We start from the raw sequence: 18,934 nt of genomic DNA, 5'->3' as shown, positions 1-18,934 counted from the left end.
GGGTAGTTATAGGTCAAAAACGATCCATCCTCATATCTCTTGCTGAAAGCATCAAGTCTTCTCATCGCCTACCCTTCTCAGGGAATCACGATTTCCAAACACGTAGCAACCAAGAGAGCACACAGCCTATGGACTTCTATTTCTTTCACAAATCTCTCAATCATGAGGGCACATCATCAGCCAACAATTCAGCCCATACATGAGCGGAAATTCAGATTTGCAAGAGCAATCTCAAAAAGCGTACCTGGAAGACATCTTTTCTGCATACCTCGCGTTGAATTCAATTGTGATAGGACGGCTCTGATACCAGATGACACGACCCCGCAAGATCTGACCTTATCACTGACCTAGAATCTCGTCCTCAATACAACCAGAATCATAGCGCAGGTGCCTCGATCCTCCCAACCACCCCCGAGCACGTGGGCTACAGCTCGACTCATCCATAGGCCCATATCTAACCCAGACGTCCCATACCAACTGAGCCCGTCCAGAGGACTTCGATACACCACCTATGATCCGCCATGTAGCTACTATCGCATGTAATCCCATGTTCAAATTTTCTTAAGAAAGTAATGATCTTGTGGTGCATTTGTCAACATGACTACTTAATGTACTTCCCCACCACGTTCACCAAGAAGGCCATCAAATTGTGTGACCCATATCATGATGGGAATTTAATGACATGGGATGAGTTGAAGGCTATGTTTTGGAAAAAGTTCCAATTTGGTTATCATTTGGTTTCCATAAGGACGATGTATTACTAAAGGTCAACAATCGCGAGCAAGTGAAGGCGAAATGGTAAAATGACTTTGCATGAGGGTGTTGACTAATTTGGCCTCCCCTTGGATCAAAGCTACACAACAAGGGGAAGGTGAATCGACGCTACTCAACAAAGGGATAGTGTACCCGATGATGACGTATGATGAATTTCTCCAACGAGTGATTGCATTAGAAAATGGTAACATAGAGTCCAAGAAGAAAAATAAACTTCCAATCCAAGAAGTAGAGAGTGAGGAAGATGAAGAAGAGAACAATAAAAGGTAACAAATAAGGACACCATATTGAGCTTTCTTGGGTGTTATTAATTTCATATATTCCTAGTCACATTCCCATGCAATCTTTAACCTATTAACCACAGATACGAGGAAAAAAATGAGGACACATGGCCGCTTGGAGGAGAAGAGCCTACCACGTGTCACAAAGAAGGAGCTCTTGGGTGGAGGCTTGGAGAGGGGAGGAGATGGAAAGATAAGAGGCATGCTTTGAGTGGGGAGGACATGGAAAGACAAGAGGCAGCTTTGGGAGGAAGGAGGAGATAGAAGGTCAATGGAATGGAGGAGATGGAAGTTCAGCTTTGGGAGGAGGGAGGAGATGGAAGTTCAATGGAATGAAAAGATGAGATGGAAGGTCTAAGAGCCATGCGTTAAGACCTAGCTAGAATTTTAAAAGACAATCCAAGTTTTTGACGATCTCAACAACACGCATCATCACTAAATCAAACCTTGAAGAGGACGCAAGGTGAATTGATTAGCAATTTAAGAACCAATCAATGAATGTGCCAAAAGCAGCTCTGAGTGTTTGAAACATGCATTTGTTTTGACATTGGCCATTTCTCAATTACTTTTTAGTTGATCTGTTTCCTTGATTCTAGAAAATCTTTGCCCATGCAAAGCAAGGGGTTCAATACTCGTAGCCTATGGGACAGAGATTGGGGCGAGTGCGTGGATCTGGTTGATTCGGTGGCGCAGGCTTTGCAGGAGTCCAGCCAGATTTGCCAGCTCGCAGCCCTATAGGTTCGACAGGAGTGGTGGGGCAGAGAGAGAGCTCTTCGGAGGAACCTCGCTTCCATTCAGCGACTCCAGCAGGCAGCCCCGGGCTCGAAGGAGCTTCGGATCCAGGCCCTTCGAGCCAGAGCCCTTCTTGAGGAGACTCTCCTGCGCCGTTCAGAGTTTTCCTATCACGCCTCTCTCTCTTTCTAGGCTCGGAAGGGCGACCGGATGTGCATGGAGTTCTTCAGGACGCATGGCCAGAGAGCAGCAGGTGATCAGCTACGGAGTCTTAGGACAGCGGAGGGGCACATCGTTACTGATCCGGGTGAGGTCTTGGGGTTGGCTACCGACTTCTACAGGACTCTTTTCCAGCAGGAGCAGCTTGCCCCTCGCACTCGACGCTCCCGTGAGGAGGTGTGGAGGCACATTCCATCCCTGGTCCAGCCCAGCATGCAGGCGACGTTGTTGGCACCGTTCACTACGGACGAGATGTTGGAGGCCTTGATGGCCATCGACAGGCAGAAATGCCCTGGCGAGGATGGGCTATCCCGAGCTTTCTTCACCTCCTTCTGGGATCAGATCCATCAGCCCCTCCTAGCAGCTCTTCAGAGGATTTTCAGCAGCGGATATATGCCAGAGAGCCTCTCCTCGAGACTGATTTGCCTCATCCCGAAGGGAGGAGATCGACAAGAGATCCGTCAGTGGCGCCCGATCACCCTCCTCACCACTGCCTACAAAATCCTTGCCAAGATGATCAGCGCTAGAGTTCGGCCTCTACTTCCAGACCTCATTCATGACACTCAGACAGGCTTTGTCCAGGATCGCAGTATCCTGGATAATGTCTTCACCTTCTCAGAGGCGGCGGAGTGGGCTCAGCACAGTGGGTCACATTTAGCCATCCTACTTCTCAACTTTGAGAAGGCCTACGATCGAGTGGACTGGTCCTTCCTGGAGGGGACTCTGGAGCGACTAGGTTTCCCAGCAAGATGGATTCAGGGTATTTCAGCGTTATACAGGACAGCTTCTAGCAGGGTCATCATTGGCGGCAGGATGGGAGAGCGTTTTCGTTTGGAGAGATCAGTGCGTCAGGGCTGCCCCCTTGCTCCTTACCTGTTTCTCTTCTTCGCCAAGGCTATGACATACTACCTTCGGGCGAGGTCTACCGGGATCCGGGGTGTTCGCCTTCCCCTCAGGGAGGACACGGAGCTCCTGGACTTGGAGTATGCGGATGACACAGCATTGTATGTCCAGGATGATGAGATGATGCTGGAGAGGGTGAGGATGGCCCTAGAGGTCTTCTGTTCGGCAGCCGGTGCGGTGCGAAAATCAACTGGAACAAATCAGTTAGTTTTCTCACAAACCCCGGGGCGTGCTCTCAGTGGGGGAGGTTTTTGGGTTTCAGGTGGATCCCGCGGGGACAGACAGCTAGATATCTCGGCTTTCAGGTCGGCCTGGATATCACGCCAGCTCAGCAATTTCTCCCGGTGCTAGATTCCATTCGACGGAAGCTGGCTTTCTGGAGCACTGCTAAGCTCTCCCTTGCAGGTCGCGCTCTGGTAGTCAACCAGGTCCTCCTAGCCACGGCTTGGTATGTGGCTTCCTGTTGGTGTTTCTCGAGATCCAACGTGGCACAGCTTAGGAGGTTGGTTCGGAACTTCCTGTGGTCCGGGGGGGATGGTCTCAGAGATACCAGAGCTAGGGTTGCTTGGCAGACAGTCATTCTTCCGCAGGCTGAGGGTGGCCTGGGGGTCATCGATCCAGAGCTTCAGAGTCAAGCCCTGCTGGGCAAGCTAGTTATCCGCGGTTTGACCCCGGGGGGGCAAACGTGGAAGATGTTACTTCAGCAGGGGGTCGGTTCTTGTGTCCCACGCCGAGGTGGAGAGTGGCTACCGTCCCTCAGGTGGATCTTCACTTCAGCCCCGCTCCCCACTCGTTCGTAGCCTCCTCATGGTTTGGAGGCGACTCCGCCTCAGTCTCATTCAGTCCCCTCCTAGCTGTCAGGAGGAGATCGATCGCCAGCCGCTTATCTGGAACGATCAGGTCAGAGATGCCGAGGGCCTTCAGCTGGGGGAGAGATCACACATCAGGTGGGACGGCTAGATGCGGGGGCCACCCCGGTCCCTTCGAGTTTGGAGGGACACGTTCTCACATTTGGAGACCGCTGATCTTGCAGACGCAGCTGGAGGTGCCCGTGGAGCTCAGGCGAGACGTACGGAGATAGACGGAGCGATTCCAGCTAATTGGTTGGTTCCACCCGAGTTTCAGATCCTCATGCCTGGTGATGACCGTTGGCTGGGACAGTTCACCCCCCGTGGCATCCCACTGGTGGTTGCAGGTCGGATGGACGACTCCTCTGTTTCCTTCTTCGCGGTTATGGGGGACGGCCGACTTAGGAGAGAGGATGTGCTCATCGACCCCCTACTCCCATGGCAGAGGGTTCGGGTCGTAGGCCTCGTGGAGAAGGTTTGGCGGACCGATCCTAGCATAGAGCAGGATCAGCTGCAGCTTTGGCGACTCTGGCTCTGGGAGGGGCGGGCCTTGTCAGAGCTTGATTGGGACCCAGGAGAGTGGAGATGGCCAGAGATTGTGACAGGTCAGGTGCCGACCTCTTTCTTTGCCTACAGCACGACATTGGGCAGGCGAGTTCTCGGGAGGATGCAGAGCCGCCCTCCCACCCAACGGCCCAGTTGGTATGCTCAGGGTATTTCCAGGTTATTTTTGCAGGCCTTCTGGAAGGCCTTGTGGGAGAGCTGGCGGCCGCGGAAGATCTCCTACTTCCTGTGGCTTCTCGCCCACAAAGGTCTTCCAGTGGGAAGCTAGTTGCGGCAGATAGGTCAGGACGGACGTTGTCAGATCTATCATGAGGACGAGGAGTCACCAAAACACTGCCTATGGAGCTGCACTCGCGCCCAGGAAGTGTGGAGGTGGACCTTCGGGATCCTTACTCGCGCAGCACCGGAGCTAGGTTTGATTACTTGGGGCGCATTCTGCTGGTGCAGCACCGCACCTGGTTTTCATCACTTGTTCGAGGCATGTCAGCAGGACCCCACATTCCTTATCACACAGGGGACGTGGGGGCCGCTCGAGAGCATTCCGCCGCACCGGGCATAGGCTGGCACAGGATCTCAGGAGAGGCAACCAGTCTGGGAGATTATTAGCAGCATCGCGATGGCACATTTGGACCTCGCGCTGCGCGCAGATCCTCGGTGGCACCTCCTTATCGACTGCCCAGATCATGACTGACATCTGGAGTGAGATTATACACACCCTCAGAGGCCAGTGGGACCAAATACAGGGAGACTCCCGGGCCGGCCGGGAGAAGCGGAGACGTTTCCTCCGGGTTTGGGACACACAGGGCCTCTTCTTCGAGCATACTTCGCAGGGCCTTCAGTGGCGCTACTCACCACCTCTCTGGCTGTTCATTCACACTCGCCTGATCCCTCCGTGAGAGAGAGCTTTACTTTTTGTTACCTTTTGGGCTGCGTCCGATTTGTGAACGCAGCCCGTCAGTTGCAATGCTGACCTCTTGTATCTTGTTTTCGAAGTAATATAATTAGCACTGTTTTTTCGGCAAAAAAATGATCCGCCATGTAGATGGCCAGAGACCCGGCCTGGGTCCAAGTCCCATCCATCAGTTGAGGAGCGCTCAACTGATCTACACAATAGCACTAGCCCTCCCTCTATATAGAAGGAAACCTGCTATAGATAGCACAATGCTATGAATAGCTCCCTCCATCTAAAGCGAGCACTATATATGAATCAATCTCTATACATAGCAATATCGGCTAAAAATAGCCATCCAACCCTATGCTATCTCGTAACCCACGTTAACCTGCTATCCAACCCTAGGTACACCATGCACATGACACATACCTATCCTACGATATACTGCAGGGTATGAGGCTGTAGATAGAATGAGAAAACCCAAATGGGTGGGGCCACTATGCGAGCATCCACACAAAGACGAAACTAGAGAGAATGAGAAAATCTAAATGGGTGGGGCCACTATGTAGGTATCCACACAAAGACGTATACATATATCTAAAAACCCATGGAGAAAAGATAGATATACAACGTGGTATCACCGTGAGACAGTCCTTTGTATGCTTTCTGATAAACTACATCCACTGGCCAATTGAGAATGGATAGGAGGGTCTTAGCGGACAATGGTTCCGGTAGAGGCTGGCATCACTGAGAGATGAAACCTATAATGGAGCGCTACTGATGATCGACCTACATGGTCCTATGTGTCTGCCTCCCAATAGCTCTCTGTCAGACAATTGCATAGTCACTCCATCGGCTCTGTCCTTCAGCCAACGAACATAGAGGAAAGATCTCCAAGCCTCATGCACGGGTCGATGCACTAACAAGTCTATCGTGTATCCCTCTCCAGGCTTTACTGCTCGCACGGATGATACGACTCTGATAGGTTGGGGCCATAGACCCATGTACAAAGAGTACACTGCATCTCTAGTTTGGGTAGTCAATTACTGTACTCATATCGGTGTATTCATGAGTAAACAGATAGTGGTACCTTCCTCGAATCTCATAGTATCTTGGGCATCACGCTCCTATTCTCCACCTTATGTCTGTCACAAACAGTAGCGAGCCTCATATGTTGCGTTGTTGTGTGATTGCAATCTTGCATCCCACCTCAATCTGGAATCCATGGATGAGTTATGATTGCATGTCTTGGTGTGGATAAGGATATGCTTCTCAAGTGGAAAAAATGCTCGTTGTAGAAAGCCATCTTGGTTCCATGTGGTTGTGGGGGTATACCCATGTCCTATGGATGTATACATGCATGCCATAGGTCATGTCGGATGGTTTATGAGTGTTGTGCTATGTCAAATGCAAGAAAGGGACAACTAGTAAGTACATGGCACTAAATGATCGATAGGCATGCCCAACGATCAAAACATGTGGAGACTTGTGCATACCAGCATTGCTCGTTAGTCAAATGTAAAAGAGCCATTATCATTATGGTAGTCGCTTCTAATCCCATAAATCATACATGGTCTCAAGCGGACTTTAATAGAATCATGTCATATCATCTCTCTCTCTCTCTCTCTCTCTCTCTCTCTCTCTCTCTCTCTCTCTCAAGTCGATTTCAGGCCCCCAGAGGATGATAATAATAGTTTCTTTCTTTCTTTCTTTCTTCTCTCTCTTAACCCATCACTGCTCTAGGACATCCCCTCCCTGTTTAGAGTCGGAGCCCGACCGACGGGGGCCACAATAGCCCTGGTTAGACGTAGAGCAACGACCAAGAGACATGCCAGGACTGCACCTTTGAGTGGCCGACAGCACTCAATTGCCGATTTCATGCCCCCGTTGCCTCATCCACCCTGATATCCTATTGCTGATGATGATGAGGATGTTGATGATGATGCTGAGATTGATTTATAGTCAACCATTGACATGACTATGTTGTACTTAGGACTTAGTATTACCATTCTGCATTTTTGCATTTTGCATTTTGCATTGGTGTGGATGCTCGTTTAGTAGCTCCACTACCATAGCTCATTTGTACTAGGATTTTCACAATCTCATAGACCCATCGGTCTTCCGAAGACTTTAATAAACTTTCTTTCTTTCTTTCTTTCTACTCAGAGGAGACCATCTGACCTAAGGTATCACTCTTGATATAGCCCACCGGATATAGAGATCACGAAGACCACACCCCCAGCCACAACGAGAGATGGCTTGACAGACGCGAATATGAGACATCTTCATGTCTCCTTGGAGAGCCACCATGGCGCCTTGATATGTATTTGGAGCACTAGCTTTACATGTTTGACTTTAGAGATTATTATTAGCTTAGCACTCAGCAAGGACCTTAGTGAGCCAACCTGCAGTGGCTTGTATGAGATACTTTCTTAATTGTACTGTCTCATAGGCCCACGAGGCTTTCCGAAGACGTTAATACTTTGTCTCATAGGTCCACCAGGCCCTCCCTCCCCAACCTGCCACCCCCCTGCCTCCCCGCCCTCCCAACCCCCTCCCTCCCCAGCCCTGCTAGCCCCTACTTCCCCACCCTGTTGTCGCTGCCACGTCTGCTGTACTGATGATCGTGCATTGGGAGCTACTGCTACGTCTGGACTCACATCTGGCCATCGAAGCCCCCCCTTGTGAGTGCATCAAATCGTCAAAGCCCCTGCAGGCTGCTGCCTCAACTGTGTGGCCTGCTGCCAGCGTGGGATAGCCTTCCAGGCCCCCCACCCCCTTGCACACACCGCGGGGCTACTGTCAGCCCCCGCGCTCCCTTCTAAATCCCTTATAGGGCTGTGCGACCCCAAATAGACACGAGGGGCTGTTGTCAGCCCCCGCGCTTCCTTCCAGCCTCCTCAAGGGTCTGTGCGACCTCAAAAAGACAGACCAAGGCCTCTCCTTCCCTCTACCTACCTCAACATAGGCCAAGGACCTATCCCCCTAGCCACCATCTCCCCCATGCCCCTGCAGCTGCCTCCAAACCTGCCCTGCTTCTGCACAGCAAACAAAAAAGCCTCGGAACAAATCAAGAAAATCAAGATTTCAAACAAGAGATACTCACATGGAATTCCACTCAGCAATATCTCTCTCTGAAGAACCCTGGTACCCAGGACCTGATTGCAAGCAAGCATACAACAATATGAAGGGAAAACAGTATGGAAAATACTAGATACAGAGATAAATAGCGGACAGCAGATAGCACAACATGCCAGGCATGTGAGCAAGAAGGAAAAAATATTTCTCTGCATTCAAAGGCAACAGAGAATTACAGAAAAATATGTTTAAATGCCTACACGAGGCTGCACGGAAAAAAGCAAGCTTTGGAAGCTGCTACCTACACATCAGGAGTGACAAAATTGGAAGGGTAAGTACGATTACATTGGAAAGTTTTCAGTGGTGGAGATTGTTTTGAAGTGGGAAGAAGGGACACATTAGGATGTATTGCAGGTGGATGACAGTTAAGCTGAAAGGAAATTTAGAGGGCATGTATTGGGTAAGAGTGGCATGGAAGATGTCAAGGGGAAAGAAGCCACATGGCAGTGGCACAAGCCTCGACAGCACTCCAGACCAACACAGGCCCAGGGGAAAAATGAGCATTTATGTCTCGGTGGCCGCCATAGTCGCAGTCAAGAGCAAGCCTAGGGCCCAGCCATGTGTCATTCCATGAGCTCCCACAAAGTTCCTTCTCAGTTCATTTCTCCCTCCATGCCTTGAGTCTATTGAACTACTCTTCTGTCCCTATGTTTAATTCCAGGTGGATAAATCCAACTCCCATGTCCACGTGGCATCACCATAAGCCACGTCTTATTTTCTTTGTTCCATGGAAGTCTGAAAAATATTAGCTCATGCGTTGGAACATTTCTAATTTGAAAATGTATTCGTGAGTGCATTCACATATTGTATTCCAAACTTCAAGCCTCTCAAACATTGAAAAACGTGTTATCAACAAGAACTGACCTTAAGACACAGCTGCAATCTCTCTTGTTCCTTTATCTCTAAGGCACGAACTCTGTCCCAAAGACCAACTAACCACGTATTAATATTGCCTCTTTGTAAATCAAATTCTGAAAGTAGATTCAGTGCATCTGCATGCCCCACCGACTTTCCAACTGTTTTCGCAGGATGTCTGATTTAGTTGATTGATTCATGTAAGCTAGTGCCCAAACTGCCAACAGATCCAGAAGCCCCTCCTTGTGCCATAATGACTGCACATCATCCCTAAAAACTTAGTCTTTCATGGGTCTCCCTAGTTCTAAACTGCACAAGAGATGCAAAATAACTAACATTTCAGGGACATGAAATCCCAAAAGCAACATCAACAAAGCCACTAAGATCTTCCTTGAGTTAAAAGCAGAGCGACCTACTAAGGGGCATTCTACTATTAAGTACATCTTGGCACGGAACAGCACCTACATTACAAATTAGCTGCAAAGAAGGCTAAGCAACTACAGCACATTGAGAGTCTTGCAACCTTACTGTATTAGAAAGATGTTCAATTAGAGCTAGCATTCGATCACGTATACAATTTGAATGCCCACGCAGCTGAAGGCGTAGAAAGAGACCAAGAGCATTAACCAATACCTGTCAGATGAGGAGAAGAAAAGGAAAAGAATGAGAAAGTACCTGCACAAGATTACATTACATGTCTGGAGAGCCTAAAGGCTGCTCTTGAAGTACATTGGAATCTGTAAAAGCAATGTCTATGGAGCCACAATCAATGTCACCAAACATCCCAACAGACAACTCTCAAACTTAATCCATCATCCAAGCAGAAAAACATAGGCCAAAAAGCAAAGCTATATCAGCACAAAATCTCACCAAAGACATCATTGTTTTCTATGGTATACTCTTATATGATACAAGAACCTTGTTAGACAGTAGTCATGGTATTTAGATGACTTCACATAGGACATGAAAATAAATGATACTAGTGTGAATGTTGCATGTGTTTCATGCAATACCAAGAGCAACCTCCAATCTCATAATACGCAGAACTTGGAACAGAAAGGAGTATGGGGGCCTGAAACTGATCTTGTGAGGATCTAAAGAGTTTTGAAAGTCTCATTAAACATCCAATCGAATGACAATCAAAGCTACCCTAAGAGAGGCCTACAACACTTGCATGGGAATGCCTACTACCTAGCGAGCATTTGTACCGCAGCTCTATTGCAGCCTTTCTGTATGTTTTGGTGGCCAGCGTTAGGGCTCCTGGTAGGCCATAGCCTCCAAGGATTGCTTGACAAAACAGTGGCAAACTTCCTCCGCATTCGCTTGCTCTATGGAACTCATTAATAACCAATGCAGCCACTTTACTATTTCCCACCAAGCTACCCTTACACAAAATACATCAATGTCCAATAAACCATGGCAAGTGGGTTGCACGAGAGCACCAACAAAGCTTCGACGCGATACCACTGATCGGATGTTCAATGAACAACTCTATCCTCCTAGTTGTGCTTGTGGCTCATCGCATCACTACCAGTCAAGTCCAAGTCATTCTCTTCATTCAAAGTTGATCTATGAGTTGGAGGCCATCATGTTGTTTCAGGTTCACCATTGGGGTTGGTCACATCCTCCAACACTCTGTGGATGAGACTGCACCAAGGGTCAATAGCCACCTCTATGAACTAAAAGCCTTGGAGAAACACAAGCGAGAGGCCATGTGACAGAAATACCAAATACCAAAATAACAGACACAAGCGAGAGGCCATGTGACAGAAATACCAAATACCCATACGGAAGAGGCTTGTGCAGCCAAGTGGAGAGCATTCATGAGGGGAAGAGGAGAAGATGATGAAGGAGAAGAAGGCAATGAAGAGGCTAGAGTGAACTCTCCGTTAGGAAAGAGGGAGAGTAGCTTCCTTTGGCCTCCCTCAACCTCATTCCATTGGAGAAGCAAGGAGGAAGGAAGAGAGGAGAGTTGGCTCTGATACAATGTGTTGGAGCAAAGAGGAGTAGGGAGAGGAGGTAGGGTAGGAAGAGGAAAGCAAAGATTGCAACTAATGGAAATGTAAATAGAAAGAACTGAAAGAGAAATGAAAGTACTAAACCAATGAAAGACTTACATTCTGAAAGCTTGAGATTGACTCCAATGATGTGACACACAGCACAAGTACATCCTCATATAATCTAGAGACACTAGAATACCAAAGTGCATATGGGATATCTTCCAATATGCCACGTGGCATCCATAGGACATATCTCAACTTGACTCCATTTCCTAACAGCTCCTCCAGTGTTGTGATGAAAGACTCGATGTCTATCTAGAAGCCTCCTTACCCTGTAGCTCTAAATTCCTCACTCCGCAGACCGACTAGCTTGAATGTCAAGTGCTGACGCATAAATCTTGGACATAACATGTCCAATAACAGACACATTTTTATTAATCTCTTGTAGTTCTTAAAAAGGGAAAAAATACCCATGAAGGCAGTGCAGAGTGCTCCCTTGTTTCTTACTTTACGACGCAAATCTTAGGCCAACAATATACCTTCACAAATAGATTGCAAGTACATAAAGCTCTTTCACAGAGATAATGCAAATTAATAAAAGTCCTTCATTGGCTGCCTCATCTCTCAAACTCTGTCGCTGGTACTTCACTATCCTTGTATTATCATTTGAGAGGTAGCATGATGATAAATTTCAAGCACCTTAACTCCATTAAACAACATTGCAAACACTATGCTACATTGGAGCATGCCAAAGCCAGAACTATCAATTTGCAGTCTAAGTCAAGTTCTTTATGCTCAACAGTTGCATCTCTTCAAAAGTTGAAAAACACTAATCCAGGAAAATATGCTTTCATAGCCTTTAGTGATCCTTAATTTAGCTCGGCTCAACAAACATGTACAAAATGTGTGCAAAGAATCATAAAAAATTTTAATAACCCTAGATAGTGCAACAGTGCCATGTGATAATCCTACTGGTTCATTACACCCGTAAGCTGTTAAATTTAGGGACTGCTTGGACAGCAACCTTAACTATGCAGAACAAGCAACTCGATCTCCCTCAGACAGAGCAGCAAACACTCACTGAAAAGCACTCAGACAATATAGCGTGTACAGGGAATAGTACTCAGTATATTCATCCACCAAGCATAAAAAACACTGCTCAGAAAAGAGCAAGAACATCCAGCCGAGCTTGCTGGGTAAAATTGCAGGCAAAAGAAGACTGTTCCTACTGAGATCTACAGGAGAGAGAATCTGCCAAAATGTACAAAAGTCACGGGGCCTTTAGAGGCCTCACTTTTCTAAGTAGAGGTGACCCAAAATGGATGCCTATTTTATAGGTAATGCAGGGACCTGGAGTCTGCCCAAAAAGGGCCAACTGGTCAGTCTGGAAAACCCGACCCAATCTATACATCTGACCCGACTTGGTCTGCTGGAAAACGCGACCCGTTTGTTGGATCTTCTTCCTATAAAAGGCACCTACTGGCCTTGGCAATGTACTATACCTGCTATATTTCCTCAGAGAGACACGCAGACAGCCCAGTTGTCATCGCGGCCGTTCCAGATGCAGTCAGTCCTCCAATCCTAATGGAAACTCTCTTGAGGTATGCTCCCTACCTACAGTGCCCTGACCCCTTGTCCTCCTCATCTAGGGGCTCACAGGGAACACTCCAACACCCCCTCTCAATGACTTGCCTTTGGGCCAATGCCCATGCGTCTTATGAAATGCTCCAGCTGCTCTCTAGGAAGAACCTTGGTAAAATTATCAGAGATGTCCTTTGATGAGCAATACAACATCAATCCTTTGGTACCTCTATCTATTAGCATCCGATGGACTCCAAGACCAACCAATCTCATGGAAGTAGTCATCAATCCCTTGGTACCACTTGCTTCAGCCCGTACAGTGCCCGACGAAATCTCCACACCTTCTTTACATCACCTGGATGTCGGAACCTTTCCAGCTCCTCAACATTCATTTCTTCTTGAAGTTCACCATTTAAGAAGGCTGACTCCACATCCATCTGAAATATTGGCCACTAATGGTGGTCTCCCAAAGCTATCATTGTGTGAATGGTAATCATCTTGGCTGTAGGAGCTATCACTGTGCATAGCCTTTGACCACTAGTCTTGCCTTGTCCTTACCCAAAGTGCCTTCATACTTGTACTTGGCACAGCACACCCACTTGGTTCCGATAATCTTCCTCTTTCGAGGTCTATCAACAAGGTCCCAAGTGTGGTTCTTCTAAATGACATCCATTTCTGCTTTCATTGCAACTTGACACTCTAAGACTCCCTTTGCTTCTTCAAAGGTACTTGGTTCCACAATCTTATGGATCTAAAGGTAGGAGTTTTCTTATGAAACCTCACTATCTCTTAACTGCCCCAGAATCTTCATTACTCCTGATTCCTCCAAGCTCTTCAAGTACCATTTTGGTAAATTTCGCTCATGTGCCAAGGTTGGTCTTGTTAGCATGGGCGCCTCAAACTCTGTCCCTGATTCTTCAGCTTCTAGAATCTTTGTCTCCTCTTATTGCATAGCCCATCATCATTGGCAAGTGCACCAACTTGACATCAAGACTGCTTTTCTTCATGGGGATCTGCAAGAAGAAGTCTATGTCACACAACCTCCTGGCTTTGAGGTTGTTAATTCTGAAAATAAGGTATGCCGGCTTAGAAAAGCCCTTTATGGTTTGAAGCAGGCACCCAGGGCATGGTATGACAAAATTCATGCACAATTACTATCCCTTGGTTTTCAAAATAGTCCCACAGAACCCACTCTTTATGTCCGTGGGAGTGGATCTGATTTTTTAGTGCTGATTTTATATGTGGATGATATGCTCATCACGGGCCCAGATACTCAGCAAATTGCAGCTTTCAAGGCTGATTTGCAGCAGATTTTTGACATGTCAGACATGGGACGGCTCCATTATTATTTGGGCATTCAGTTTGCTCATGTTGAGGGGGGTATCATGATGTCTCAGTCCAAGTATACTGGACAGCTCCTTGATCGTTTTCAGTTTGAGGATTGCAAGCCAATCTCTACTCCAGTGGACCCTGGCTTCAAATTCTCAGCTCATGATGGGAGCCCACCATGTGATATCACTCTTTATCAGCAGGCTGTTGGATGCCTTATTTATTTATGTCACACCAGACCTGACTTGCAGTATGCAGTATCTCAGCTCAGCAGATTCGTGCACATGCCCAGTTCACAGCATTGGCAGGCAGTGAAGAGAGCCTTCAGATATCTCAGAGTGCTTTGGCCATTGCGCGTAACCCAGTATTTCATGCGCGTACCAAGCATATTGAAGTTCACTATCATTATGTTCAGGAGCGGTTGTCAGCAGGAGACATAGAGTTGTCCTATCTTCCCACAGAGGACAACATAGCAGATATGTTTACAAAGGCACTTTCTCGTCCCAAGTTCGAAGTCTTCTGATAGGCTTTACACTTGGTTCCCTTTGTTACATGATCTGACATCCCTTGTACATTCATAGGGGGCTATATCCTTTTGGATGAACATGTGCCACCATGACCAGAAAATACCAGATATTCTGAGAAGTTTCCAGAGTACTTCAGCCCATCCCATGGAGGGGGGTTTGTAGGCCATCTTCTGGTGGTTCTAGTGATGCCCTATAGGCCATGGTATGTGCCTTGTAGGCATAAATGTAGGCACTTGTAGTGTTAGTGGCCACATAGGACACTTAGTGCCTGGCAGCATCAACATCTTCCTTCAGCTCCTATGTGACACCTAGGACACTTAGTCCTAGGTCTAGGTACAAGTACCTTGTACTCCTATTTTTCATTATCCTAGTTTGACATGACGGCGTTTCTCATCGACCTTTGTATCTTGTACGTGCTCCTTTCAGTCTCACTGACCCTTCAACACACTCACTTCAAGTGAGGTAAATGGCATTTAAAAACTGAGAATTCACCCTCTTTTCAAGTGTTCACACTTGCTCCAATTTTTAGACATCCAAGAACATCAGAATTGAGCACTAACAGTCCACTTTTGAGCACAACTTGAAGCATGTACCAATGCACTTATGGCTCTTCCAACTTTCTGTAAATGAGCGTATTTTTGCATCAAACTACCACAAATTGCCTCCACATGTGCTCTTGCAATGGCTTATCAAACTGAGAAAGGAAAGAAAGAAAGAAAGAAATTTTATTAGAGTCTTAGGAAGACCGATGGGTCTATGAGACTGAAAGAAAACCTGATACAAATCACAGTAAGGGTGGAGCTACTAAAACGAGCATCATCACCCGTGCTGAATCCTAAGTTTGATCATACATAATCAAATACATATGGGTATGGCAATGAAAAGAAAAAAGACTGGAGCGGAACGTAATCCTTCGTATGTCATGTCACACTGGCTGGTGCATAGCCGATGATGGGGCACTGGCGTCCGTCAAGGGGTCCCGTGCGTCTCGGTCTCCTCAAGGAGGCTCAATGCAAGACCAGAGCCACCGTGACTCTTGTGGGACGTATCCTGGATCTAAACAATGACGGGAGGTCTCCCAGAGTAATCTGTGTGTCCCCTCGATGTCTCGTGTGTCGTGCTGCGATCGTCGGGTCGGGGTCTCTGTCACGTCTGCGGCTAGAGATTGGACGATCAATGTCACTCAATGGGAAGAACTCTGTGATCTTGCTCTGAGAGGTGTCTAATGGTGTGGCCAAGCCCCATCGCTTGAGTAAGGCCGCGGGGCATCTCTGATCTAGGTAGGCGAGGAATCTGGAAAGGAGCCCGGAGCCATCTCTAAAGAGACAGTGGTAGCGACCTCGAATCTCGTAGTACACTGGGCACCTGAAAATAAAATGCTCCTCCGACTTAACCTACTGACAGTCGCACAATATGCATATGTGATGCTCCCTAGGGATCCCCTCTGCTCTGCCGCTCTCTATGCGGAGGTGGTGTGATGATACCCAAAACTGTCCGATGGAGATCCGTAGTAAGGCATATGAAGCTCATTGTACCTGTTCGAAAATAGGAAGGAATGAATCACTCAATCCTCTACCCAAGATCTCTCCAACTCTCACACATTCAACTCAAATAGATGATCACAGATGCAACAAACACACACTCAGAAATATAGACGGAGAGAGAGAGAATATATTCATCCACCGGATGGTGGGCAGAAAATGGCTCCAAGAGAGCAATACAAAACTCAGCAGGGTGCTGGAAAAAAATGATGAACTCTCTCTCAGAAATTGCTCCAAATCTGAGTGCGGAACACAGCCTTGGAGAGGGGCTTTCAGTTTCGCACTGGATGGTGGAGTGAATGGAGAAGTGGGCCTTTTATAGGCTTGGCCCTGGTCGGTGGCCCTGGTTGGGCCGACTTGACCTGCCACAGGCCCCTATATAAGGGTGCCCTGTGCAGCCAGTCTGCGCTGCTGCAGGAGCCTCCATGTGAGGCCTGAAGCCCCTATATACCTGCTGTTGAAGACAGCGACCAGCCCGTCGCCTATTTCTGCCATGCTGTCCTCCCTCTGTTTCTGGCCTGAGTCTCTCTCGCAGCCCTCGTACCTCTCACTGCCCCTTGTCCCCTCAAATCAGGGGCTCACAGGTGGGCACAGTGAGAATCTAACAGCCCCCCTCAATGTCACAACTGTGGGCCAATCCCCATACGTCTGATGAGGTGCTCCATCTGTTCTCGAGGAAGTGCCTTCGTGAAGAGGTCGGACAAGTTGTCAGCGACCGGGTAGTACATGAACTCGATCACGTCGTCGATGATGAGCTCTCTAACAAAGTGGTAATGAACTTCAATGTGCTTGGTCCGCACATGGTACGCTGGATTCTTGACAATGGCTACACAACTCTGATTGTCGCACATCAGCACTATTGCGCTCTCCTGACACACGTCCATGTCCTCCAGAATCCACCTCAACCACAGTGTCTCACAAGCCGCTGTACACGCGGCTCTGTACTCTGCCTCTGTAGATGAAAGGGCCACTGTGGGTTGCTTCTTACTCAGCCAAGAGATGGCACCAGATGCAAGTAAGAAGCAATACCCTGTTGTTGATCTTCTGGTGTCAGCATCACCCGTCCAATCACTGTCACAGAACCTGCCTTGTTCGATGCCTTTGGTAAGGTGCAAGTACCCTTTAGATACCTCAGCACCCGTAAACTTGCCGGGGAGAAGCAGAGAACTGGCATAATAGCCCAACTGCATAACAAATATCAAGTCGAGTATTGGTAAGGTAAAGCAAACTTCCTACCAATCATCGGTACAACAAAGGAGTATCGACCGGCTGGGATGTGTCGTGAACACTTAGCTTGAGCCCGACCTCCATGGGAGTTACTACTGTCTTGCAATCCTCCATCTGGAATCTCTTCAGAAGTTCTCTGCAATATTTCTCTTGTGAAATGAAGATCCTCTCTTTGGCTTGCTTTAATTCTATCCCAAGGAAGTAGTGTAATAACCCAAGGTCAATCATCTCAAACTCAGACATGAGTAGCTCCTTGACCTGAGAAATCTTCTTGACATGGTCACCTGTCAAGATAAGATCATCAACATAGAGGATGAGTACCAATCACAACCCCTTCTCAATGAACAAGTAGAGATTTGCCTCAGAAGGGCTCCGACTTAGCCCTATCTTCTGAAAGAATACATCAATCCTTTGGTACCAAGCTCTGGGGGCCTGTTTCAGCCCATCTAACACCTTCTTCAACCTGCAGACCTTTAATGGGGACCCTCGATCTTGAAAGCCCGGTGGCTGCTCTATGTATACCTCCTCCTCCAGGGTTCCATTGAGGAATGCGGACTTCACGTCCATTTGAAAAATAGGCCACTGGGATTGGGCAGCAAGGGCAATCACTGTCCGGATAGTAACCATGCGAGCTGTGGGAGCAAAAGTTTCATCAAACTCCATGCCTTCAGTCTGAGCAAAACCTTTGACCACTAACCTTGCTTTGCACTTATCCAAGCTGCCGTCGGATTTGTATTTAAGTTTGTATACCCACTTAGTGCCGATGACTTTCCGTCGCGCGGGCCTGGCCACTAAGTCCCAAGTATTATTCTTCAGGATAGCATCCATCTCTGCTTGCATGGCAGCCTGTCATTCTGGATTGTCCTTCGCCTCCTCGAAGGTCCTTGGCTCTTCAAGTTGAGCCACCAACGCAAAATTCACAAATGGGGTCTTCTGAAGATGTTGGGACCGACGCAATCCAAAACTGCTACACTCAGGTGTGTCGGTGACCCAAGAGTCTTCCAATGTTCTTAGGTACCATTGGGGCAACCTCTTCTGCTTCTCAGTGGGAGGAGGAACTGGAACTACTTCTCGAACATCCTGCTCTTCCTCAGTACCTTGTGGAACATCAGCTTCCGATTCTGCCACCTCTTGGATGGTCAACTTGGGGCGGGGTGGGTTCGAGGGTTGAACAATCTCCTCCTCCTCAATCTGAGGCTCCTCCTGGGGTTCAGGTTCCTTTTCCTCAAAGATGACATCCCGACTGATAAGGATCTGCTTCTTCTCAATGTTGAGCTAGTGCTGGAACACAGTACGTGTGTGCATGCAAGAGGAATACTATTGATTCAATCATGACAAACCATATAAAGTAAACTTTAAAAGCACAACCCTTTATTAATTCCCCTATACACATGCTAGCACTATTTTAAAAATCTCCTAGAGTGTGTAACTTTTAGCTAGATTTTGAGACCCCCTCATATATTGTACACAATCTATGAATTTGTACTTTCTATTCACATTAAAGTGCTAAAACCCAAATTCAT

General features: G+C 47.6%; 1 protein-coding gene across 1 annotated transcript in view; it reads right to left on the bottom strand.

Moving 5' to 3' along the window:
• LOC147902631 (uncharacterized) overlaps nucleotides 1-18,934 on the bottom strand; it is a 65,047-nt gene that overhangs the window by 17,511 nt on the left and 28,602 nt on the right. Inside the window, exons 8-10 of the mRNA XM_087373793.1 lie at nucleotides 9,735-9,839; nucleotides 9,357-9,463; nucleotides 9,216-9,267 (exon numbers count right to left, since the gene is read on the bottom strand). Coding sequence (XP_087229919.1) covers nucleotides 9,216-9,267; nucleotides 9,357-9,463; nucleotides 9,735-9,839 — 264 coding nt within the window. The remainder of the gene's footprint in view (nucleotides 1-9,215; nucleotides 9,268-9,356; nucleotides 9,464-9,734; nucleotides 9,840-18,934) is intronic.

Source organism: Dipteris shenzhenensis, chromosome 4 (genome assembly GCF_047967505.1).
Source record: "Dipteris shenzhenensis isolate YYH24624 ecotype China chromosome 4, Dip_SZ_1.0, whole genome shotgun sequence".
NCBI classification, from domain to species: Eukaryota; Viridiplantae; Streptophyta; class Polypodiopsida; order Gleicheniales; family Dipteridaceae; genus Dipteris; species Dipteris shenzhenensis.
Note: the sequence above shows the minus strand (reverse complement) of the source record. Positions and strands in the feature narration are given on the sequence as shown.